We start from the raw sequence: 25,469 nt of genomic DNA on the forward strand, positions 1-25,469 counted from the left end.
TCCCTGGATCAAGTGACTTTTCTTCTTTAAGTCCTCAAAGCTCTTAACCTAGCTCAAGGTTGTCATCTGAACTAGCCAGAGGTTTAACTGAGAATCAATCACAGACAGCCCATCACTTGAAAAGACTTTAGAGCTACCTTGCCCCCAAATGGCAACTAGACATTCCATTTTGGTGACTGTAACCTTGGTTTAGGAGCCGTTTGGCATCTAGCTTACATATCTGAATTTCTAACACTGCTTCCAAGCATTTTACAAATATAAAAACCAAAAACATTAAACTACAATAAAAAAAACCATTAAAATATGAACCTCCACAATGGAAAACACACAATAAAACAACCTTAGTCATTGGGTTTAGTTGACAAGGGATGATGGGAGTTGTAGTCCAACAACATCTGGGAACACAAGGTTCAAGAACACTGGCTTATTTTTTGTTTTGCTCATCAGGCAAACGGCTTGCTGACAAGTAATACATTCCTGGTGGGCAGTTGGATTGTACATACATTATTCCTGCCTGGCTTTTCATTGATGAGGACTATTCTTCCATATGCTGTTCATCCTTTTCTGTTTCCGTGATCTGTGCACTTAAAGCTGAAGACCAATGTTGAATTAGCTCTTACAGTACTTACTCTGACAGAGTTCTTGGAAGAAGTTTGTACCTTCTAAGCACAAGGAAAGGAGCTTGGAAGGGTGGGGTGGAAGGGAGCAAAACACTACAGTACTGATCCCACTGAAGAGCCATTGATAGGTTCTATAGTAAGGCTGGACCAAACAATCCCTTTGATTGATGATAGATGGGTTGAAACCCATAGATCAGCCTCAAAACTCAGCCCCAAATTACATGTTACAGGGATATGGGTCAGCTGTAGCGATGTGGGAGAGACTCGTCTTGGTCCGGCTTTTAAATGCAAACCTGCATAATAATTATAGTTATCTACTGCATTGGTTAAGGACGCGGGTGGCGCTGTGGTCTAAACCACAGAGCCTAGGACTTGCCGATCAGAAGGTCGGCGGTTCGAATCCCCGCGACGGGATGAGCTCCTGTTGCTCGGTCCCTGCTCCTGCCAACCTAGCAGTTTGAAAGCACAAAGTGCAAGTAGATAAATAGGTACTGCTCCGGCGGGAAGGTAAACAGCATTTCCGTGTGCTGCTCTGGTTCGCCAGAAGCAGTTTAGTCATGCTGGCCACATGACCCGGAACCTGTACGCCGGCTCCCTCGGCCAATAAAGCGAGATGAGCGCCGCAACCCCAGAGTCGGTCACAACTGGACCTAATGGTCAGGGGTCCCTTTACCTTTACTGCACTGGTTAGTCGCTTTGCTTACAAGGTAACTCAAAGCAACCTGCCAGAAAACCAATTCAGAACAATAAAAACATAGATACACAATTCAAATAAAAGACTAAAAACACATTTGAACTTAAAGAAAGGAATACAAGTCGTGCCCCACTAAAAGAGGTCACAATACCCTTCCTATTAAGGGTCAAAGCCGGGGGCGGGGAAGGGAAATTATTTGCACTGCACCTAAAATTGAATAATGATGGCGCTAGGCGCAGCTCCCTGAAAAAATTATTCCACAAGTTGTTCACTTCCTGGAACGGCATGGAAAGCAAAACAACATTATCTGTCAAAATTTGCAGTTGTTTGAATTTTGGGCAGTTCTCCAACCAAATTACAAAAAAGACAAATCTGTATGTAATAGTGGAAAAAATGAATTCTATCTGGAGAATTTTCTTGCAAAAAAAAATAAAATGTGCCTGGCAGGTATAAACGCATCTTTGGAAAAGGTCCATGCTAAGATGCCGATGAATTTTCACGAGGATTCCTCCCATCAGTGGTAAACCGTTGCAGAAATGGGGAGAACTGAAATCAAGGTTGGAGAATGCAAGAGGAAGCGAAATTGATTGATTCAGCTCTTCTTGGGAGGTTGTTCCCCCTATTTCCCCCAGTGCCGCAAGCCAGTAAAATAGACCACAGAATAAGAAAAAAACACTTTTGTGATGCATCACACATTCTCAGCTGTACTAATTACGAGGGGTTGATTATGCCGTAATGTGTAGTTCAGGCCAGTTCCTCTTGCTTGACCCTCGTTGACAGGAGTTGGGATGCAAAAAAACCCCATACACAAATAAACAGCAATAGCCCTTGAACATTATGCTACCTGGAGCTCTTTGAAGGCAAGAGTAGAATACAAGCGAATTTGAAACCAAACATTAATGCAGGATGGAAATCAAAAGATACCAGCTACATTATTCGATACCACATTGACAAAACTGGTACGCGCTGCTATCACAGGGAACGACTTAATGAACATTCCGAGTAGGATTTCTAATTACCAAAGTCTCCAATTCTTTGTATGCTAATTCAGTATCTGAAGCAGCATCAAGGAAATGCGGCGCTTGTGACATTTTTTTTTATTCATTCCACATAGAAAAAAAGCATGCAGTATTAATGTAAAACAGTACAGTATTCATGTAAAATGCTCAGTGCACATTTGGTAAACAAGGCATTAGCATACCAACCCATTTTTATGAACTACACAGTCACAAAACAACACGGTCTTGTACAACAGTGGCACTTTCTCATTTTGGAAAGTTGAAAGCAGTGTTTAATTAAAAAAAAAGGAGAGCAAAGAAGCAAAAAGGACTGGGTTCTGTGTCTTCAGCAAAACAACATTATTTTTCCAAATGAAAACTGCCAAAGAAAGAGACTAACAGCTACATATTCAAAGCTACAGATTCAGCAAAGACTCATGCAGGTGCGAGCAAGCAAATGTTTTGCGGTGGAAGCCAGGTTCGGAGAGAAGCTGGGCTTTGTGATGATAGCTCCTGTCACATTTTTGCAGAAGAAAACGAGAAGCAACGCAGCCACCCCACTGGTGTCAAACCCATAACATGATTTGTCTCCACGAGAAACTGCTTTGAAGATCTGTCAAGGCTCAGTAACTGGGCATTTAACAGCTCCTCACAGGATAGAGACCTCCTATAACCCAACGCTAAAGAAGCAAAAACAAACCCCGAGGTGTCTAAACCTGAAGACATCTATCAAGAGATAAACGTTACGAAGATTTATTCTTCAAGAAAATGTACTCCAAAGCAGAGGGGGAAAGAACCTGCAGGTCTACAGATGTTGCCAGACTCCCACCAGACCAGCAGATTGTCAGGAATGGTGGGAATTGCAGTCTGGATGAATCTGGGAAGGCCACAGGATCCTCACCCCTGCACCAAAGGTTTTCCACACTCCGTCGCTCAGTGTCAAAGTAGGACAGACTGAGGTCACTGGAGAACCCAAAAGGAATTTGCAAGGGATGGTGAAGGAACGAACATTTTCACATTGGCACTAAAGTATTGTGTTTAGGAAAACAAAACAAAAAAACCCACTGAAAGTCAAGAGGGGAATCAGTTCTTGGTCGTTTTTGAGGGACTCGCGCTGGACAGGCTACTCTGGATTTTCCTTTTCGCCGACGCGTGGATACTTTTGGCTTTTCTGTCGGGTATGAAGCATGACGACCAAGGAGACTGGAGTTGGTTGTGGAGGGTCTCCAGCTCGGGTGCCACCTTATAGAGAGGGGACCCAAGTTTGTGCTCTTCAAATGACCCTCGAGAGTTGCTAAACAGAAAGCTTGGGGAAAGCTCTCTTTGGAATAGGAAACTCCGAGGTTTCGTTTCACTCGTTTCTGAAGTCCGGCTGGCAAATAACGGGAACGGCTCTGTCGTCTCTAAGGCAGATGGAGAAAGGATGGAAAAGGTGGCAGACTTCCAGTCGCTCCCCTCTTCCGAATTATCACCTGCAAGAGGACATTTCAGAGCATTTTGCTCCTTCCTCTCCTTGACAGTCTTATCCTTTTCATTGAGGAGGTCAGGACACTGCGTGGACTTGCAAGAGTTATCCAGGTCAGAAGACGACTTGGAAGTGTAATAGGGGCTCTTGCTATTGTCCGACTCGGACATCATCGAATCCAGCTCGGAGATTTTATCAAGGTAGGCGGCATCCATAGACGCCTCGCTGGACGTCCTGGTACGATTCATTTCAGAAGAGCGGACAGGATGCAGCTTTTTCGGGACGCTCGGGTTGTGCGTTTTGTCGCTGGATTTCGCCGAAGGCTCGCCAGAGTCGCCAGGGGCTGCGCTGGGCTCGGCGCCCTCAAAGTTTTCATCATAGCGTGGCTGGCACCTGTTCCAAAACACCGGCTTGTCCGAAGCAAAACAGGCCACCTTGGTCTCGCTGCCCTCGCAACTGCTGGCGCTATGTTCCGGAGAGCCTTTGTTCCCGTCATCCGACGCCTCACCGAAATCCTCAAACTCCAGTTTTCTCAGAAAGGTGGGTGTCGTTCTGGGATCCTCCTCTTTTGTGGCGGGGTCGTCTTTGTTGCCAGGAGTGTTCAGCTGCAGGCAACTGAGAGACAGAGGCGTGCAGGGATCCGGGAGTTCATAAAGCTCTTCTTTGTACGGCACACAGTCTTCTATTTTATCCCATGTTTGCTCCGAGCAGGTGTCCATTTCGGAGCCCCCTATATCCAAGAGGCCCTCCTGAGAGCCGGCGAAAACGTCCGTGCCGGACGAGCACTGGGCAACGGGCTCGTCCGAACAGCCCCGGCCAGCTGAATTTAGGCACACGTCATTGCTGCTCTCTAACAGCCCACTACCCACCGGCTGCTCGAGGTCATCCGGGCTGTGGCTAGCGCACAAGCAGCTCGGGTCTATGGGCCCTTCCGGGCTCTCCAGCAGCGCTATCTCGCTGGCTGCGCTTCGGCCACTCTCTTTGTCCTCCATGGGATCCGCGGCATCGCTTTCCGGGCTTGTGCTTTTCCGTTGGCTGCCTTCCCTCTTCAGCCGAGCGACCTGAGCTTCCAGGTCTTCGATGTAAACATCGCTTCTCTCCAAAGCTTTCTTCAGGCGGTTGGTTTCGCGCTCGCACTGTTCCAGCTTGGACTGAAGCACGGCGACGGTAAACCTTCCGAATCTGCGGGAAGCCAAAATGCGAGGCATTTAAAGAGGGTTAAAGGAAATAGGGAGTCAACCAACACCCCAATTCTTACCGTTTCACTTATTTATACAAGAAGCAACTGTCTACAATCCCATTTACCCTGGCATAGCTTTTCGACAGAGGCAAGATCAACAAAACATGGTTCTATAGGCCTCCTAGAAGAAACCTGTGGCTTGAAAGTTAAAGGTAATTAAATAGACAATTTGTTATGTGCAAACAACTCATAGCTCTGACGAAGGTGGCTCAGAAGACAGACACGTTTATGGAGTTAGGAAAAGTAAGAGGGACTCTGAGAAGGAAGGGAGAATGGAATGGGAAGAGAGATGAGGAATCTGTGGTCTTTCCAGGCATTGCTGGGCTATTTATCTAACTATTGTAAGTTGTGCTGAGTTTACATTTCATTTAAAAAAGGGGTTTCGTTTAAAGAAGGGACTAGTAAGTCCCATAAATAATAATTACTTAAATGTATATCCTGCCCATCTTCCCAATAGATTCCTGGCCAACATACAACAAGCGATAAAACAATATCGTCATCAAAAGAATTCCAATACAGATTCTTGCCAAGGACTGGCTAGATGAGGAGGAATGTGGGGAGGCAACAGCCTAGGGAACCTCCCATGGAAATATCAGACTGGGAAGGCTCTGAGGCAGGAGAATGGTGCAGGAGAAAGCCCTCAATGGCTTCGGCCCTGTATATCTGAGGGAGCATCTCCACCTGTTGTTCAGCCCTCCCACCAGATCCATCTTCGAGGGCCTTTTGGCGGTTCCCTCACTGCAAGAAGTGAAGTTACAGGGAACCAGGCAGAGGGCCTTCTCGGTAGTGGCACCCGCCCTGTGGAACGCCCTTCCACCAGATGTCAAAGAGAAAAATAACTACCAAACTTTTAGAAGACATCTAAAGGCAGCCCTGTTTAGGGAAGCTTTTAATGTTTAATGTTGTTGTTTAGTTGTTTAGTCATGTCCGACTCTTCGTGACCCCATGGACCAGAGCACGCCAGGCACTTCTGTCTTCCACTGTCTCCCACAGTTTGGTCAAACTCATGCTGGTAGCTTCGAGAACACTATCCAATAGGTTATTGTATTTTAGTGTTTTGTTGGAAGCCGCCCAGAGTGGCTGGGGAAACCCAGCCAGATGGGCGGGGTATAAATAATAAATTATTATTATTATTATGGCCCTGGCAACACACTTTTGGTAAATCCTAATTTCTTGACCCTTCTTTCCTCAACGTCAAGACCTCTGTAGCTTATTTTAACAGTAAACAGCTGAAGCATAAGAGTGCTGACCATCCCAATCACCCCTCCATCATCCAGCATAAAATTTGTCTGTGGAATGCCCTCCCATCAGATGTCAAGGAGATAAATAGCTATACAACTTTTAGAAGACATCTGAAGGTAGTCCTGTATCAGGAAGTTTTTAATGTCTGATGTTCTGATTATATTTTTATATCTGTTGGAAGCCGCCCAAGAGTGGCTGGGCGAACCCAGTCAGATGGATGGGGTACAACTAAAATGATAGTGATACCAGCTCCTCCATACTTAGAAGCTGTGCCCACACTAGAACAGGACATGCCCATGTCTTTAAAAGTCAGCAAAGCACCACTCTGCGACAAAACCGAGAGCATGGCGATTATGCCCCAAAATTCTACATCTATGATAAAAGGAAGCAGAGAATACTTTAGAAAAAAGAGAGTCTACAGCTGAAAATTAAACCATTAGCAGCACTAAGGCAATAACAAGCAGAAGATTACCCTACCAGGGGCTGGACCTATCCATTCAACTCAAATATGCATGAAGAATTATCCCCTAAAACAATGGCAGAGATTTATGATAACATTTGAACAGCAGTCCACATCTTGAAATATTTACATTCAATCATTTTCTTACAGCTCAGCAGTGTTTTACAATATACATTTCATCCACAATGTCACCTTGTCAAATATAAAAATGCCAATATGAAATTCAGTAATTGTCACCATCCTTTAGAGATTTTTTTTTTTTTTTTAAAGACTCATTTGGAGCCTTGCGATTATTTTCCTCTCTGATGTACAGCTTTCTCCCGGCTTACGCAGTGCTGGAACTTTAAAAAAAATAAAATAAAAAATATTTTGCAAAGCTGCTTGTTTCCTTGGAACTCCAAACCCGCACACTTCAAAAAAAAACACAGCAGTCAGTTGAGCAGAGCGGTGCTTTTGATGAAGAGTTTGTGCTGACTCCCTAGAACGTTTTTCTTCACAAGTTTTAGTCAGACTTCTGGGCCTAATTCGAAGTGCTGGGGCCTGCCTAAAATGGCTTGGTACCTAGATCTCTGAAGGATATGCCCTTTCTCAAGCTGTACACTCAGGCTTATCTTCAGAGTTCCTCCTCTGGCTGCCCCAAGTCATCTGATGTGAGGCACGTGACAATTAGGAAGAGAGCCTTCTCTGTGGTATTACTATTATGTTATTATTATTTGAATTTGTTATCATTTGAATTTTATTACTATTGAATTTGTATACTGCCCTATACCTGGAGGTCTCAGGGAGGTTCACAGAATAAATCAAAATATAAAACCACAAAATACATCATCAAAATAACAACAACAACAACAACCCCATAACACCCCCACTCGAAAAAGCCCCACATTTTAAAAGGGCATAGGATGGGGTGATAGCACCCCAGATGCAGAATATTCACCCTGGGGAGGTTTGACTGGTTCATCACCATCATGATAATAATAATAATAATAATAATAATAATAATAATAATAATAATACTATTTATACCCACCCATCTGTCTTCCCCAGCCACTCTGGGCGGCTCCCAACAGAATTAAAAGAACAATAAAACACCAGACATTAAAAACTTCCCTAAACAGGGCTGCCTTCAGATGATTTCTAAAAGTCAGATAGTTGTGTATTTCCTTGACATCTGATGGGAGGGTGTTCCACAGGACGGGCGCAACTACCAAGAATGCCCTCTGCCTGGTTCATACTGAGAGCTGCTGCTCAAATTTCGCCCGAAGCAAAATTGGGGGTAAGTCCTTAGACAGAAGAGCTGATAAATTCTGAAGGATGTGGCTAGAGAAACTTAAAAGCATTCTGCAATTGCTGAAGTGCACACCCGACCAAGAGACTGAAGATGCAACATGAAGCACACCAACAGGTGCAAGAAATAACAAAAACTGATCAAAAATTAACTGTGTCGGGTGAACAGACTCCAAGCTGAACCCTTCTTGCACAGATTTATAAATATATCTAACATCTGTTTTGGTGCTGCAGTTAACAAACGCTACTTTCAGTCACTATATTTGAGGTTTTAATATTGCATATTGGATTTGTGTTTCTTTTCTAAGCCTTGTTGAGTATTCATTTGAACTGAAGAGCTAGGTAGAAGTATCAGACACACACACACATACATAAATGCACCGGTTATAATTTTTGTGCTGGACAAAGTTCTTTCTGGTTTCTTTCTGTCTCTTATGCCTTGCTACACTGCCCTTTCTACGAGGATATACGCTCAGTATTTATTACCCCTGCTATGCAAAAATCTCCAAATGAATCCGAACAAGGATCCTGAGATCACATTAAGGGTAACCAAATTCTGTGCGTTTGCCATAAAACTTAGGGAACAAGCTGTGCAATCGTAATGATTAAGGCCTTAGGTTATATGTTAGTGACTAAGTTTTAATTTATATATTTTTAAATTGTTGCTATATATGTGTTGTCCCTGTTATACCTAACTGCAAATTCAAATGTATCCCTATCGTATTTTATGACTTCCTTGATATTGTATGTGGGCTGGAACTGGTCTGTGACCAAAATAATAAAATTCATTCATTCCTGGTTTCTCAAGATGTCTGAATTTAGGTGGCGGGGGTGGGTGGGTGGGCCACTTTTACTTGCCATTTAAATTTTTGCTATTTTCCTGTTTATAAGCCGCCCTGAAAATATTTGCCATCAAATGTCAGTGACTCATTTGCTAAGCCACCTTAGCTCAGGCACGGCAGCAAAAAGGACCTTAGTAAAGGTAAAGGGACCCCTTTAGGTCCAGTCGTGACCGACTCTGGGGTTGCGGTGCTCATCTCGCTTTATTGGCTGAGGGAGCCGGCGTTTGTCCGCAGACAGCTTCCGGGTCATGTGGCCAGCATGACTAAGCCACTTCTGGCGAACCAGAGCAGCGCACAGAAACGCTGTTTACCTTCCCGCTGGAGCGGTGCCTATTTATCTACTTGCGCTTTGATGTGCTTTTGAACTGCTAAGTTGGCAGGAGCAGGGACCGAGCAACAGGAGCTCACCCCGTCGCGGGGATTCGAACCGCCAACCTTCTGATCAGCAAGTCCTAGGCTCTGTGGTTTAACCCACAGTGCCACCCGCGTCCCAAAAAGGACCTTAAGGAAGAACAAACTGGCTGTGGACTCTTCTCTGGGATCTCCTACCTTCACATGGTCTCAGTAAACCATTGTTTGGCTTACAGCAGTGGTTTTCAACCAGTGCGCTGTGGCACCCTGGGGTGCCATGAATGGTGGTCAGGAGTGCCCTGGGCAACACTGGCCTCAGTCTTTCTTTCCACCCCTCCCTCCTCTGATGCCCTCTTGCATCTCTGCCTCCCAAAGGCTTGCACAGCTGTTTGTTGCAGCAGCCCTTGCTATAAGCTCCCCAGGTGAATGGTGCCTCTGGGGCTGGCCGGGTGGTGCTGGTTGCCAGGAGCTGAGGCAGCTTTGGAGTAAGCAAGCAAGTGGGCGAGGGAGCCCTGACAGCCCTGACAGAGGGAGTCCACCAGCCCTTGCTGCTGGGAATGGACAGACAAATGGGAGGTTGGGAACTGTGCTGGCCTTTCTTGTGCTTCCTGTGTTCAAGGCCTGCCTAGGAGCTGAGACTCCGGTGCTGAAGGGGAGCCTTCCCGCCATGCAGGCCCAGTGAGGCCTGCTGCCTCCCAAGGTGAGTAAGATGGCCTCACATTCACCTTTGGCCAATCCCTATCAGGCTGCTAAGGCTGGGGGCATCATCTTCCCAGGCCCCTCTAGGGCAATGTGACGAGGCACTTCTCTTGGGGGCGGCTGCTCAAAGACCATGGGCAGTGGCGGCTGCTGCCTGGAGGACTCTCAAGGTGAGGGAAGAGAAGTGGCTGAGGCGTGTGCTTGAAAAGAGGCGAGGAGCTGCCATAACTGGGCTCCTGAGCCCCACAGGGGTGCCAAAAAAAGAACATAGTTGGTCAAGGGAGCCGTGGACTCAGAAAGGTTGAAAATCTTGGTACAGCGGTACCTCGGATTAAGTACTTAATTCGTTCCAGAGGTCTGTTCTTAACCTGAAACTGTTCTTAACCTGAAGCACCACTTTAGCTAATGGGGCCTCCCGTTGCAGCCGCACTGCCGGAGCACGATTTCTCTTCTCATCCTGAAGCAAAGTTCTTCACCCGAGGTACTATTTCTGGGTTAGCGGAGTCTGTAACCTGAAGCGCATGTAACCTGAAGCGTATGTAACCCGAGGTACCACTGTATCATGCAAACCAGGTGCATGTTCAAAATGGCTGCCGAGCTAACTCTGTTTCTGTTTCAAGCAGAAGCACTTGGGGGAAGTTGGAAATTCTCTCGTGGCCTTCTTGTCGTCCTCCTAAGCAGAGGGGGGAAGGGCACACAACGAAATGCAAGTTTCAGAGGGGGGCGCCCTCTCCCTGCTTTCCAGGGCGCAAAAAGTACTGTTGGACTCTGCCAACAGCGGCTGAGGCAGCCTTTGAACCCTCTTCAAATTCCAACAACACTTGTCTCCCACTGGAAAAGCAGGGAGCGTGTCGCTTTCCCTTCAGGCTGGTCACCATCTATCGCCAATGCATCGGTAGCAGCCCCCCTTGGAAGGATAGCCTAGCTCATACTTGGCACATTCACAGTGCTGCAAGAAAGGATTCATGGTGAGAAGACACAGGGGCCTGTTAGCAAGCTGCAGTTTACTTCGAGGCCAGCCGTAGTTGCCGTGGAAGAGAGAGACTTGCCTGTGCAAAATATGCACAGTTCACTTATATGCAGATCTAGCAGAAAAGTCCAATGGAAGAAATGTGTAAGATGTTTATTTAATGCAACCTGCATTAGAGGCAACCTCTAATTTGCTTACCAAGAGAAAGCATTGTACTCTCAAGCGCAGGTTCTCTTAAGAAGTGTCTCTGGACCTCAGAAAGACCAAGATTCTAGCAGCCATAAGGGACACACGGAGAAGTACAGACTGAGCAGGGCTACATCAGCACATTAACTAACCCACCAGTCTAGTTCCAGTGCATTTAACACAGGAAGGAAGTTAGGTAGGAATGTATCTCATGTCCGACCCAACATTGTGGTTTGCACACATCAGACAGCCAAGATGAGATGACCGCCCTCTCTTTCATAGGATCATAGTCAGAAAGGACTCTACAAGGCAGGACTCTTTTGTCCAATGTGGGGCTCAAACCCACAACCCCGAGGTTGAGAGTCTCCTACTCTACCAACTGAGCTCTCCCAGTCTCATCACATTCTTTGAAGCAATGGTTCTTTTAACATAGCAGATCAGGAGTGGGGAACATGAAGTTCTCCAGATGTTGGGACTCCAATTGTCATCACCTCCAACCAACATGGCCAATGGTCAGTGATAGGAGCTGTTCACCACACTCTTGAAATTCAGCAAAGGAAGAAGAACAACTAAACATTGGAAGAGGCTGGTGGGCCTTGGTGGGTCCCAACGGGAATTTCCAAGGGTGCCACCTGTGCCCACAGGTGCCATGTTGGGGACCCCGGGTTCCAAAACTTGTTGTATGAGAGCTGGGAGAAATGGACGATGGCCACAAAACTACTGGAGGAGTCATTGTGGAAAAGGTGGACAATGCTATGATCTGTTTCAACCAATGTTTTGAGAAGAGGGAACAATATGGCTTTCCACCAAGTTCTCTAAGTAACCTTGAGAGCAACCAGGAATAGGCTAGACTTTCCCACCTCTGAGACCAGCCTGGAAACACTACGGGTTGGTGGAGGAAGAATGGATGGTACCCTTCAGATGTTGTTGGACTATAGCTCTCATCATCTCTGATCATCTCCCATTGCTGGGGCTGATGGGAGTTGAAGTCCATCAACATCTTGAGGGTACCATGTTGGCTATCCCTGCTCTACCCTTTCTTTGCCTGTCTGTTAATTTACTTCCCTTGCCACCCATGGCATCCAAGCATCTGAATACAAGGCTGTAGTTAGCAGTACCGTTGTTGTGAAGGAATGGGGAATCATTTTTACCTGCTGTTGATTTGATTGTCCTGTTTTTGCATCTCCACCCTTGGACCTTCGGGCTGCAGGGTGGGCTACAAACACTTTTAACAAAACCAATAAATTTCTACTTGAATACCTGTGGTGCAAGTTGTTTTGAGGACTCAGGAATAAATCTTTATTATTATTATTATTCTATAGAACAGCACAGGGGGTTGTGGTGGTGGTTGGGCGGGGGAGGGGAAGTAGGAAACAGGCAAATATCAAGAAGTTTTTGTAATATCGTTGTAGGTGGTTTTGAAACAAATCTAATATAAATCACCATGCATTCAGACAGAGACGGCATATAGCATCTAAGTCTGAAGGAAGACAAGCCGTTCAGAATTCCTATTTAATCTCCACACACACACATACACACACAAAACAAAGACAAAGCTCTCTACCAGCCCAGTCTGCATTCCTGCAACGGCGGTTATGGTCCTCCAGTAGCTGTGTATGATCGAATGAATAATGCACGACAAGTTTTAAAATATTTACATACTTCTGGGGCGATCGGCTTCCAACCTCAGCCTTTAGCCGCAGGTTCTCCCTCACAAGGCCACTGTTTTCGAGCCTCAGCTTCTTATTTACCTATATGGAAATAAATAGGATTATAAGTGCGCAGGGAAAAACCCCCAAACAAACTCACTCGTAATGTTTATAAGACTTTAAAGGAGGGGAAGCATATTTAGACAGGAGCAACAGTTAACTCCGCTCCCTCTTCTCCGAGACCCTCGACAGAGACACCACTTAAAAATTACCCTGGGAAATGGCTTGCAAAAACTGGAGAAAGAACAGGCATTTTTAATTTATATTCCCAAAATACACCGCAAGGCTTCTACCCAGGGAAATAAACAGAGCCATGTTAGTTCAGCCTGACAGTCATTAAGGGGTGGTGGTGGGGAGGTACTAATGGCAATTCCATGTCCCCCCCCCCTTCTCCTCCACATGACTAAATACTTTAAATGCATTAACATTACAATGTGCAGGTATCAGCAAAATGAGTGTTGAACAGCTTCCCGACTCTCCCAAACCGAGTTAAGATTGTCAAGCGGCTTTTTCCCCTTATAGAAAAAATAAAAAGAGAGGCACAGACACACACACACTCTAGAGAACAAAATCCGCGATGACAACTTATTTGCCAGGCCCCATTGGTGTCGCTTGCAGAATGCTGCTATTAATAAGCCTCAGGATTTAAAGCCCCTCTTGTCTCCGCAAACGGAATCAAGTGTCTCGTTTTCCGTTAAGGGCAAGGAAGCCACAGGCGCACACGTTCGCACACTCGCAACAAAGAAAAGGTCAGGAATTCAGTTGCACACAAGGGCTGCGGCCCACAGGCCGAATTTTGACCCATATCCCTGTTTCCTCCAAACCACACCTACTTGCCCCGTGAAGCACACCCGATACCTGCAAAAAACAGGGGCTGAAGTCATGGCTCTACCAGCTGATGGGCTGTTGGTTCAAGCCTGCAGGATTGGCTGCAGGACCCTGGAGCTGACAAACAACACAAAGCAGCTCCACCAACCCAAGACCTGGAGCTCGGGAAACGCAGACATGGGGCTTGCAAAGCGTCTTTGTGCTGCGTTTCCGAGAGACCAATTGACTGTCAGCGGCTGCACATGGGTCTTTCGTGGGCAGGCGGAGAAACCCCCCTGCCCATCATCTGGCATCCAGGTGACGTGCAAACAGGTTGCCCTGCTTGTCAGAGTCAGCCTATTGGGGTGGGCACAGATTGGACCTGCGAGGTCGGACAAATTGCACTAAAGCAAAACTGGAAGTGTCTTAACGCTTCCTTCTGACCGTGCAAGAGGAAAGGTGTGTGAGCACAGCATGAGACAGAGGCTCCTTACAGCTTGTTTACATTATGCTAAAGCAAGATAGGGATGCTGTGGCTCTTTGGCACTGAGCAAATGTCATGGGGGTGCGGAGAATCTGGAGAAAGAAAAAGTGGAGTGGGGGAGCCAAAATAGGTGGAGCGAAGGCAAAGAGGTCTAAGCTTTCAGGAGGGACAGTTACAAGATTGTGGGCCCTCAATGAAGGGAACATGCATGCACCATCCTGTAATAATAATAATAACAATAATTTATTATTTATACCCTGCCCATATGGCTGGGTTTCCCCAGCCACTCTGGGCGGCTCCTAACAGAATATTAAAAACACGATAAAACATCAAACATTAAAAACTTCCCTAAATAGGGCTGCCTTTAGATGTCTTCTAAAAGTCAGATAGTTGTTTATTTCCTTGACATCTGATGGGAGGGCATTCCACAGAGAGTGCACCACTACCGAGAAGGCCCTCTGCCTGGTTCCCTGTAACCTCATTTCTCGCAGTGAGGGAACCACCAGAAGGCCCTCGGCGCTGGACCTCAGTGTCCGGGGCTGGATGGTGGGGGTGGAGATGCTCCTTCAGGTATACTGGGCCGAGGCCTTTTAGGGCTTTAAAGGTCAACACCAACACTTTGAATTGTGCTCGGAAACATACTGGGAGCCAATGTAAGTCTTTCAGGACCGGTGTTATATAATCTCGACGGCCATGAAGGGAACATTCAGGTGCCATTAAGTTAATTACAGTCATGGCCGATACGTGCGCAATCGCACACAGTGCCGAGCCCCAAAGTGACCCGGAAACGTCATAAAAGATATCACGAAAAGGGCGGAATGGGGGACGGGGTATTTCAATCGCACACAATTTCACTCAAGTGCGCAATGACCCAGAACTCAGTCCCTGCATGGATCAGGGCTTGCCCATGCCGTCCAATGATGGTGTGTCGAAAAAGAAGACAGAACATGGACCTCATACAACCACATTCTTGGTTTCATGGAATATTGGACAATGGCCAATTAACAGGAAGTCCACTGACCCAGTGCCTCAACCCTATTTCGCTTCTCAACCCACCTAGGAAATTACACAAGAGGTCACACCGCCAGTTATCCCTGCCCATTCAATATTGTCAGATTTCGCATTCATTACCTCCGTTAGCGCTCCCATGTCCTCCTTCACTTTTTCATACATATCATTAGCCGCCTGAAGCTTCTGTGTCCATACCGCCAAAGTCTCTGGATCCACCTTGTGCTTGTCCTCCGAGAGTCCTGGACTCGCCCGGGTTTTGTCAGACACGTCAAGCGTCTCAGGGTGCAGGACAGATTTGAGCTGCGTCTCCAGGCTGAGCTTGCTCCCTTTTAGCTCCTCCACTTCCTTCTGCAGAGATTCTATTTCATCCTTCCGAGTGAGGCAAACCCATGGCCGATTAGGGGGCAGAAGAAACACGTTTTTGCAGGAGGCAGGAAAAGAAGAGGGAAAAACAACAACAATATCGGCTAAGTTTCTTTGTTATACTGCTCAATTCTTCAGGTTTTTGTAGGCTGATCCCGGTACAGAAAATGAGCTGGCTTTGAATCTGTCATCAAAGAGAACAGTGGTACCTCTGGTTAAGTACTTAATTCGTTCCGGAGGTCTGTTCTTAACCTGAAACCGTTCTTAACCTGAGGTACCACTTTAGCTTATGGGGCCTCCCACTGCCACCGGTGCGCGATTTCTGTTCTCATCCTGAGGTAAAGTTCTTAACCCGAGGTACTGCTTCCGGGTTAGCGGAGTCTGTAACCTGAAGGTACCACCGAGGTAAAGTTCTTAACCCGAGGTACCACTGTACATGTATATATAGGGTGAGTCTTTTAAAACAGGCCCTGTGGAACATGCGTACTCTGTATCCATGGGGCCTCTTTTAAACGACTCACCCTGTATGTGTGTGAATGAGAGAGAGATCTTATAGTACTGGATCAGACCAAAGGCTGATCTCAAACAGCATCTTTTTCTCAGCAGAGCCTAGGCAGATGCACAATTCAAAGTGTTGGTGCAGACCTTTAAAGCCCTAAATGGCCTTATCCCAGTATACCTGGAGCATCTCTACCCCCATCGTTCAGCCTGGATACTGAGATCCAGTGCCGAAGGCCTTCTGGCGGTTCCATCACTATGAGAAGTGAGGTTACAGGGAACCAGGAAGAGGGCTTTCTCGATAGTGGCACCCACCCTGTGGAACGCCCCCCATCAGATGTCAAGGAAATCAATAACCATCCGACTTTTAAAAGACATCTGAAGGCAGCCCTGTTTAGGGAAGTTTTTGATGTTTGATGTTTTATTGTGTTTCTAATATTCTGTTAGGAGCCGCCCAGAGTGGCTGGGGAAACCCAGCCAGATGGGCGGGGTACAAATAATAAATTATTATTCTTATAATTATTATTTTAGCCAGATCTGTACGGAACAGCAGCTTGGAACACAAAGCAGTTTCAAAATATGGGCTTCCATCCAGTGTACACCTTAAGCTCCTCAATATACAGATAGTGTACAGGCTGGGTTTCTGACACTGGACCAGAGAACCCACTGATTCACCAGGGCTTGTAAAGTCCCCAGAACATCCACAAAGACCCTCTTGCAAAGCCTTGTCTTGTGGAGTGTTCTGCAAAAGGCTGGGCATGATAGCTGAGTCTTGCGGAGCACTTTGCTTTTAGCTGAGCCAGGTCATTACCTGCCCCACACTTCACAGGTGTAGGGCAGGTGGGTGTGGCTTGGCCAAAATGGCCTTGCGGACCTAATAAGGTCCATAGGTTGTTGGTTCCCCATTGCTAATGTGTCCCAAGGGCGTTGGCTCCATACAAACCAGAACCTCACAAACCACCCTTCCTGACACCTTCTTACCTCATATTCTTTGTGCATTAGCTCCAGCCTCGTTTTGCGGAGCTGTTTCCTGACCGTCGGGCTGAACACAGGGTTGCTTTCACTCGTCCCTCCTGCAGCAACACAACAAGCAAGGCTCCGTTCAGTGCTCAGCTTTCTTCTAAACATGTGCAGCCCCTCCAGATGTCTCCAGACTACAACATCCCTGCCTCAACATCTGGAGGGGCAGCAAGTTTGCAAACTTCGTTTTGAAGTTTAAATGTAATTTATTTTAAGATTACGATTCACAAAGGCTATCAAATCCTAAAGTCACTCTCCTCCTGACAAACACCCTGAGAGACGTGCAATGAAATCTTATTTATATTTATAAAATTCATTACATCTTCTGCGTGTCTACTCAGAAATCAGAATGCTGATTTCCATAGGCCTTGCTGCCAGGTAGAGGATTCCAGCCTAAAGTCTTCTTTACTTATAATCTGGGGGTCTTCTTTACTTATAATCTGGGGTTGCTACCACCTCTGCAATCGCTCCCATGTAGTTTCCTGGAATGTGTAACACATATAGGTAAAGGTAAAGGGACCCCTGACCATTAGGTCCAGTTGTGGCCGACTCTGGGGTTGTGGCGCTCATCTTGCTTTACTGGCCGAGGAAGCCGGCGTACAGCTTCCAGGTCATGTGGCCAGCATGACTAAGCTGCTTCTGGTGAACCAGAGCAGTGCACGGAAACGCCGTTTACCTTCCCGCTGGAGTGGTACCTATTTATCTACTTGCACTTTGATGTGCTTTCGAACTGCTAGGTTGGCAGGAGCAGGGACCGAGCAACGGGAGCTCACCCCGTCGCGGGGATTCAAACCGCCAACCTTCTGATCAGCAAGTCCTAGGCTCTGTGGTTTAACCCACAGTGCCACCCATATACCTGACAACAACCCTGTGAGGTAGGCTAAGTAGAAAAAAAAAGTAACCGGCCCAAGGTCAAGCAGTAAACTTCACGACTTGAGCGGAGATTTGAATTCAAGTTTCCCAGGCCAACATTTCGCTTCAGGGTTGCCGACTCTGGGGGCATATTATTTGCAAACTGGGGAAACTTTGCCTGGCACAAACAACAAACTCAGCACATGTTGAATCTATTCTATTGGCTACAACAGAATGCTTCTTTCAAGCCTCATTTCAGCAGGGGCAGGGACCCTGTGGGTGCCAGGAATATGGTCTTGGCACGTGCCCCTGTGGGTGCTGCGTTGGTGACACCTGCTCTAACCACTACACCCCACTGCAGCGCACTGGCTCGAGAATCAAGGCTATGGCTGGGAACACCTGGGTTTGCTGGATAACATGTCCCAGTCACACGATCGCAGTCACATCTGTTTCTCGGGGATGTTGCAAAAACAAAATGGGATATAGCGAAACGGACGCCACCGTTGCAAAAAGGGCAGAATAAAAATACAAAAGCTGGTTGCAAGCCTCAGCAGAAGGCTCCATGCCATTCAGAGGATAAAAAGATTATGCATGCATTTGATGGGAGGGGGAAAGGCTGCCTTACCTAAGACCTCCTTGCAAGGATTGTCAGTGGTGATGGGGATCCTACAAGCAGGACACTGACTGTTGTTCTTCAGCCACACTTCGATACAAATGGAGCAGAAGACATGGTTGTTGGCACAGATGACCGGATGACGGACCTTGCAACGGAGAGGGTATAACAATTAAAAAGGTATTCTAGCAGCAATTGCTCTTTTCCCTTTTTGGCTTGGAACACACATAAAAATCATGCAAGGAACATAGAATCTTAGAGTTAGAAGGAACCCAAGGGTAATAATAATAATAATAATAATAATAATAATAATAATTTATAACCAGAGCATGCACCACACTGGTGAGGCAGTCCACAGGCAGATAGGGCCTCAGCCTGCGTACCAGATGGAGCTGGTAAACAGCTGCCCTGGACACAGATTTGACCTGCCCGCCTCCTGTCCCCCCAAAACAGTACTTCTGTCTTGTCAGGATTCAACCTCAATCTGTTAGCCGCCATCCATCCTCCAACTGCCTCCAGACACTCACATGCAATGCTGGAATCTCAGATAAAGCATCCCTGACAGGTGGCCCTCCAAACTCTGCTTAAAAACCTCCAAGGAAGGAGAGTCCACAACCTCCCAAGGGAGACCGTTCCACCGTCAAACAGCTCTGTCCAAAAGCTTTTTCTGTCTGTTTAGTCCGAATCTCCTTTCTTGCAACTGGAAGCCGTTGGTTCGAGTCCTGCGCTCCAGAGCAGGAGAAAACAAGCATGCTCCCTCTTCCATGTGACAGCCCTCAAGATATTTGAAGATGGCTATCCTGTCTCCTCTGTCCCAGGCTAAACATATCAAGCTCCTTCAACTGTTCCTCACAGAGCTTAGTTTCCAGACCCTTGATCATCTTGGTTGCCCTCCTCTGCACACGTTCCAGCTCAGGCTTCCTCAACCTCAGCCCTCCAGATGTTTTTGGCCTACAACTCCCATGATCCCTAGATAGCAGGACCAGTTTCTTAAATTGTGATGCCCAGAAATGGACACAGTATTCCAGGTGTGGTCTGACTAAGGCAGAATAAAAGGTAAAGGTAAAGGGACCCCTGACCATTAGGTCCAGTTGCGGACGACTCTGGGGTTGCGGCGCTCATCTCGCTTTATTGGTACAGCTTCTGGGTCATGTGGCCAGCATGACTAAGCCACTTCTGGCAAACTAGAGCAGCGCACGGAAATGCCGTTTACCTTCCCACCAGAGTGATACCTATTTATCTACTTGCACTTCACATGCTTTAGAACTGCTAGGTGGGCAGGAGCAGGGACCGAGCAATGGGAGCTCACCCCGTTGCGGGGATTTGAACCGCCGACCTTCTGATCAGCAAGCCCTAGGCTCAGTGGTTTAGACCACAGCGCCACCCACAAATAGATTAGAATAGAATAGAGTGGTACTAATACCATATTTTTCGCTCTATAACACGCACCCGACCATAACACGCACGTAGTTTTTAGAGGAGGAAAATCCGTAGGCATGCCACCCGTAGGCATTCCCTCCATAACATGCACAGACATTTCCCCTTACTTTCTAGGAGGAAAAAAGTGAGTGTTATGGTGCAAAAAATACGGTACTTCCCTTGATCTAGACGCTATACTTTTGTTGAGGGAGCCTAGGATAGCGGGAGCTTTTTTTTGCTGCTGCATCACACTGTTGACTCATGTTAAGCTTGTGGTCCACCAAGACCCCTAGATCCTTCTCACATGTACTACTAGTAAGCCAGCAAACAGCAGTGCCACCAAGGCAGAGAGGGAGAGAGAAAGAAAGAAAATACATGGGTAAGGAAGGGGTATACAGAGCAGAATGTAAAAAGTGAGGGGAGAGACTTCATCAGGCAAGGCTTCTTCCACCTGCCTTGGTCCCACCCTCCAGTCTCTGCTTCTCAATTTGCATTGTATTATTTTATGCACTGTGGCTTGCCGTTGTTTTCTTGATTGTAGTTTAGAAATTATTTATTATAATTGTTAAGAGTGGATTTCTGTTTAATTTTTATACACTGATATTTTATATTATTCTATATTATTCTAATGGATTGTTGAATGTTACTTTATTTGAAGTAGGTTGCTTATTTTAAGGTTATGTTTTATTATCACATTTTTTTTGTATTGCATTAGATTGTTATAAGGTGTACATTCTTTGTTTCTTCAGCTTGTAAACCGCCTTGGGTATTGTATTTTTTTTTTAAAATAATATTTATTGATAATTTCAGGATTACAAACAAAAAATAAATAAAAAACAACAACGCTACAATACAAAAAAAAGAAAAGAAAAAAAAGAAAAAAAAGCACAAAATATAAAAAAGAAGAAAAAAGAAGAAAAAAAACACAAATCCCAAATTGCATATCCATAATTTCCATTTGCTTGTTTCATTGACCTCCTCACACCTCCCTTTTCGTATTCTAGTTTAATAATTATTTCAGCAAATTCTTTCCATCTTTCTCAATTTTTGTTATAAAATTTATCTTAACAATTTAACCTAATAATTAACTCAACAGATCCTTTCCATCTTTCCCCATATTCTGTTATTCAAATTATCTTAATTTATTTAACCTTATCTTACCCCTAAGTACCTTAAGACTTAAATCTTAGTTTTCAAATATACATAGCTCCTGATAACATTTCTGCTAGAGTCGTATAGTTTCATTCCAACATTTTCCCTAATATTCATTAAGCTGATTCTAAAATAAAAAATTTCCATTATAAATTCTCTTTCAATCATCATCCAGCGTCTCTTCTTCCTGGTCTCGGGTCGTGTCAGTCCTTACTGTCCATTCCATCTAGTCCATCAACCTGGAAGCCTTATGTCCGAGGCCCTTAAGTCTCTTCCATGTCCCTTCTGTAATTCTTCTTCATCTTGTTTGTGCTTGCCCTTTTCCTTGTCTTTTGTTGGTCTCTGTCTTAGTTTCTTTCCTTTCTCATTGAGGAGTAGGTCTCTGGGGGATTCCAACCCAAAATTGTCTCCATCATCCTTCATCCAGCTCGCCCATTCCCCACAGTCCCACTCCCCACAGTCCTCGATATAATCCAAAATGTATTTAAAATCAAATTTCAAGCTCTCTCCAAAGCTAGGAACCTCCTCATCTCCAGACTCCCCTTGGGCCACTCCAACTTCAATCTTCAATAACAGCGGCTTATGCTCCTGTAGGGCCTCGGGTCTCTCCATTTGTGCTATTTGAGGTGCAGCCGCATCCTCCTCCATTGTCATCTGCACTTGCCCAGTCAGTACAGATTCATAGGTTGGTTCCTGAATGATTTCTGTATCAATGTTCCCTGTTTGTCCACAGTTATTAACCACAACAGTCAAATCCATTTTCTCATTCATCAAGTCCATCTTCTCATGCATCTGTTCCAGCAAAGCATTTGTCTTGTGTAAAGCAAGCACCCAGTCTTCCTCCCAGCTCATCTTTGTTCAAGGTCAGAAAAGACTGTTCCCACGGTCTTAATCTCACAGATGTTGGGTCTCAAATATACTACAGCAACAATTTAGCAGGCTCCCTCTAGAGGAGACAAACTATTTGTATCCATTTTTTTTTTAAGACAAAGGAAAGTTACTTTCATTTTTCAGATATTTCAGATGTTTTTCAGATATTTTGTTTCTTTAAAATGCAAAAGGCAACATTAGAATCAACTTGTTTCTCTTCATTAGCTATCTGTCAAAGTATTACGTTCACAGTCAATGAACCTCTCCAACAGTTTCTGTCTCTGACACCCTGTTCCCAGGTTAGAGACGGTGGAAACTTATCCTTCTTCACTCCCTCTCCTGCTAGGGTTAAACAGAGCCCCCCCCTTTTCTCCTGCTTCCAAGGGGGGTTTCAGTATTTCTGAATGAAGGAAATTTAGTCTTTTTTTACAGCTTCCCGGCTTTAGCTTGCAAAATTTTTGCTTTAGTCTATATACAAAAAAGCGGAAGGCGGACTTCCTGTTTGCACCTTCCCGCTTCGATACCAAATTAAACAATTTCTTGATCCAATTTTCCGTTTCTACTCACGGGTACTTGTTTTAAGTCCAATTGTCCACAGGAAAAAGTCAGCGCTTTCTGGCAATGGCTGTGCGGCTTCACTCCGTGAAAGTAGCAGTCAGTTTGTAGCACCGCGCTTCTCACCCCACTTCGCTCCGGAGCCCCTTGATGGGATTCCCCGCGAGTAGGGGGGCGCTTCTGGTGCCCTGCCGAACCCCACGTTCCCAGGCTTCCTCCGCCTGGGATTTCTAGCGGGTCCCCACCTTCGCCACGGCGGGAAGACCCAGTTTCCACGGAGCCCATTCCTCCGGTCGGAGGAACTCCGCCATTCACCAATGGCGCTGACCCGGAAGTCCGCCTTGGGTATTGTAAGATAGAAAGACGGTATTGCAAATTTGAAAAGTGATGAAAAGTGAAAGTTATATCAGGTCCAAACAGCTAGAATATTATATGCACAGAAATGGAAAGAAGAGGAGTGGCAGTTTTTGAAAGTAATGGACTATGCAGAAATGGCAAAGCTGACAGGGAAATTAAGAGATCAAAATGATAAACTTTTCATAGAAGAATGGAGGCTCTTTGTGGACTATTTACACACACACACACATCAAATGAAATCGTGAGATAAAAGCAGTAGAAGAAAAAGGAAAAATTAATTGTAATAGAGAAGCTTTCTGTAACAGATAAATATATATAATGCAGTAGAAAGGGTTTGAGTAAAAACACTGTGGGAGGTGAGGGTAGGAAGTCAATTTATGAAACAATGTAATTATTTGATTTTGTGAAAATGTTTGAAAAAAGTAACAAAAAAGTACAGAAATTGCTTGCTAGACTTCTCCCGCCACTTCGCTGAAGGGGCACTGAGCAGAGAGGGGAAGATTGCCCCTGACTGCTTCTGGCACAGCGGCCCAATGTAACCCAAGTGTCCAGGATTTCCGCCTTCCCGGTTTTACACCACACTGAGAACTAGAAACTTTAGAAAATAAATAGGAAGTCCAGACTGTCCAAAGCCCAAGTTATGCACTGTGTTTCTTCTGCACAGAACCCCAGGACAAAAGACCCAAGGGATGCAATAATAAGTGAACTCGAAACGGAGTTTAGACTTGCTGAAGAATCTGCAGCACAAAAAACTCCGCCAGTTTACCATTTCCCTGCAGACAAAAATTAGTGAAGCTACCAGGGAAGGGCAAGAGGTTTTCTCCACCCTGCTGAGATGTTCTAAGCACTGATAACCATCCAATATAATATGTTCTATTGTACAGAAGGCAGAAGTAAAGAGCTGCTATGCCACAGAGAATTGGGGCTTTAAGCATTTGTATCTTAACAAGATGCTTATATATTTTCCTAAAGGAGCACAAATGGTTTTAAAAAAATAAGTTTCTGAAAGGCATTACTAATAAGATTTCCCTTTAATTTAAAATTCTGCTTGGAGTCCAACCCTGGGATTCAATAATCAACTATAAACAGAGAAATTCTGCATTTCATAATGCTACTTCGCCCACTGCGAAAACTTCTTTAGAGACCAAAACAAATGTTACTTTTGCTCCCAAAAGCCTTTGATATATTTGTGCTTCTAAACTCTGCTCTACTTCCAGAGATATGAGACACAGGATAAAATAAAAAAAGCCTAATTTCTCAAGCATTGTGGTCTACTGCTCTGTCCTAGGCAAACAAACCTAAGTCCTCTACAATGCCTTGCAATTCATGTGGGGCGTCTCAGGGGCCAAAAACAGTCATCTAGGGCTCTCTATCTGCCCTCTGAACTTTCCTCAGACCATACCAGCGGTTTTCCATGCCCTTGTCAAGTGCCTTTGTCTCAAAAAGTATTTCCCAAACTTGGGTCTCCAGCTGTTTTTGGACTACAATTCCCATCATCCCAGACCACCGGTCCTGCTAGCTAGGGACGATGGGAATTGTAGTCCAAGAACAGCTATAGCCCCAAGTTTCGCAAACCCTGGCCTTTGGACTGCTACAAGCCTAGGTGGAGAAATGGGTGCCAAAAAACCCCCTCAGACAAGTAAGCAACCTTTTGTATGACCAGTAGCAGGTGGCAATGCAGAGATGCTTAACTGTCCTCCTGACAGCTGAACGGCTACTGCTTACTGGGAACGGGGGGGGGGGGGTAGACAGGAGGGTCTCGCAGTGCAAACACATAGCTAGATTGGCTCAGCTGGTGTGTTTGCACTGGGCCAAACTTGTTGCCACCTCTCTCCCTCCTGGAAGCTGCAGCACCTGCCAGGAGGTCAGGTATAAATCTCTCCTCCACTGCATTGTTTGCAACTGTCTTGTTTTACAGGATACCGTATTTTTCGCTCTATAGGACACACTTTTCCCCCTCCAAAAATTAAGGAGGCGCTCTGGAGGCTTCACGTTGCTTTCGCTTACGCTGAAGCCTGGAGAGTGAGAGGGGTTGGTGCGCACGACCCCTCTCACTCTCCAGGCTTCAGGGATAGCCTCCTGAAGCCTTTGGAGTGCAGTGGGAATTCACGCTGCGCTCCAAAGGCTTCGGGTTCCTTTTGCTGAAGCCGGGAGAGCAAGACTCTTCCGGCTTCAGCAGAGAGGGAGAGCTGCGCAGCACCCCTTCAGCGAAGCGGGAGGAGAAATGGAAGGGGCTCCGTTTCTCCCGCCACTTCGCTGAAGGGGCGCTGAGCAGAGAGGGGAAGAATTTTTTTTCTCCTATTCTCCTCCTCCTATGGTCCGGTGTGTCCTATGGTCCAGTGCGTCCATAGGGGCCAGAGACTCTTCTGAGCATCCAACTTCTCTGTGACAGGCTACGGATTCAACCACAACCAGAAGTTTCACATCACCCAAGACAAAAGTCCCCCAAAGCAGCACATTATACGATAGATTGTCCTACGCACAAATCATTCAAGGGCACACAGTAGTGTTGTTTGTGCATCACAGAGAGTGTGCCTCTTCTAAGATGGCACCTACCAGCTGTGGTTTCTCTAAGGGCTCTTATGAATCGCCGTTTTGAGAAGTCTGCCGCATATCTGGTCTGGGTCAACTTCTTCTTAGATTCAATACACTTTCTCAAGCAAGAAAATCTAACCACACGTGCCAGTTGCAACCCCAGCCTCCAA

General features: G+C 45.8%; 1 protein-coding gene and 1 long non-coding RNA gene across 3 annotated transcripts in view; one reads left to right on the forward strand and one right to left on the reverse strand.

The window, feature by feature from the left end:
• The window catches only part of LOC308475980, a 1,233,414-nt gene that overhangs the window by 864,242 nt on the left and 343,703 nt on the right, over positions 1-25,469 (forward strand). The gene's annotated exons all lie outside the window — the stretch shown is intronic.
• OBI1 (ORC ubiquitin ligase 1) overlaps positions 2,389-25,469 on the reverse strand; it is a 29,207-nt gene continuing 6,126 nt past the window's right edge. For both annotated transcript variants that reach the window (XM_081003053.1, XM_081003054.1), the window contains exons 2-6: positions 18,424-18,559; positions 16,908-16,999; positions 15,186-15,434; positions 12,717-12,805; positions 2,389-4,959 (exon numbers count right to left, since the gene is read on the reverse strand). In XM_081003053.1, coding sequence (XP_080859179.1) covers positions 3,396-4,959; positions 12,717-12,805; positions 15,186-15,434; positions 16,908-16,999; positions 18,424-18,559 — 2,130 coding nt within the window. In that variant the 3' untranslated portion in view covers positions 2,389-3,395. The remainder of the gene's footprint in view (positions 4,960-12,716; positions 12,806-15,185; positions 15,435-16,907; positions 17,000-18,423; positions 18,560-25,469) is intronic.

The sequence above is a fragment of the Podarcis pityusensis genome (genome assembly GCF_964106645.2).
Source record: "Podarcis pityusensis genome assembly, chromosome: 4".
NCBI lineage: Eukaryota > Metazoa > Chordata > Lepidosauria > Squamata > Lacertidae > Podarcis > Podarcis pityusensis.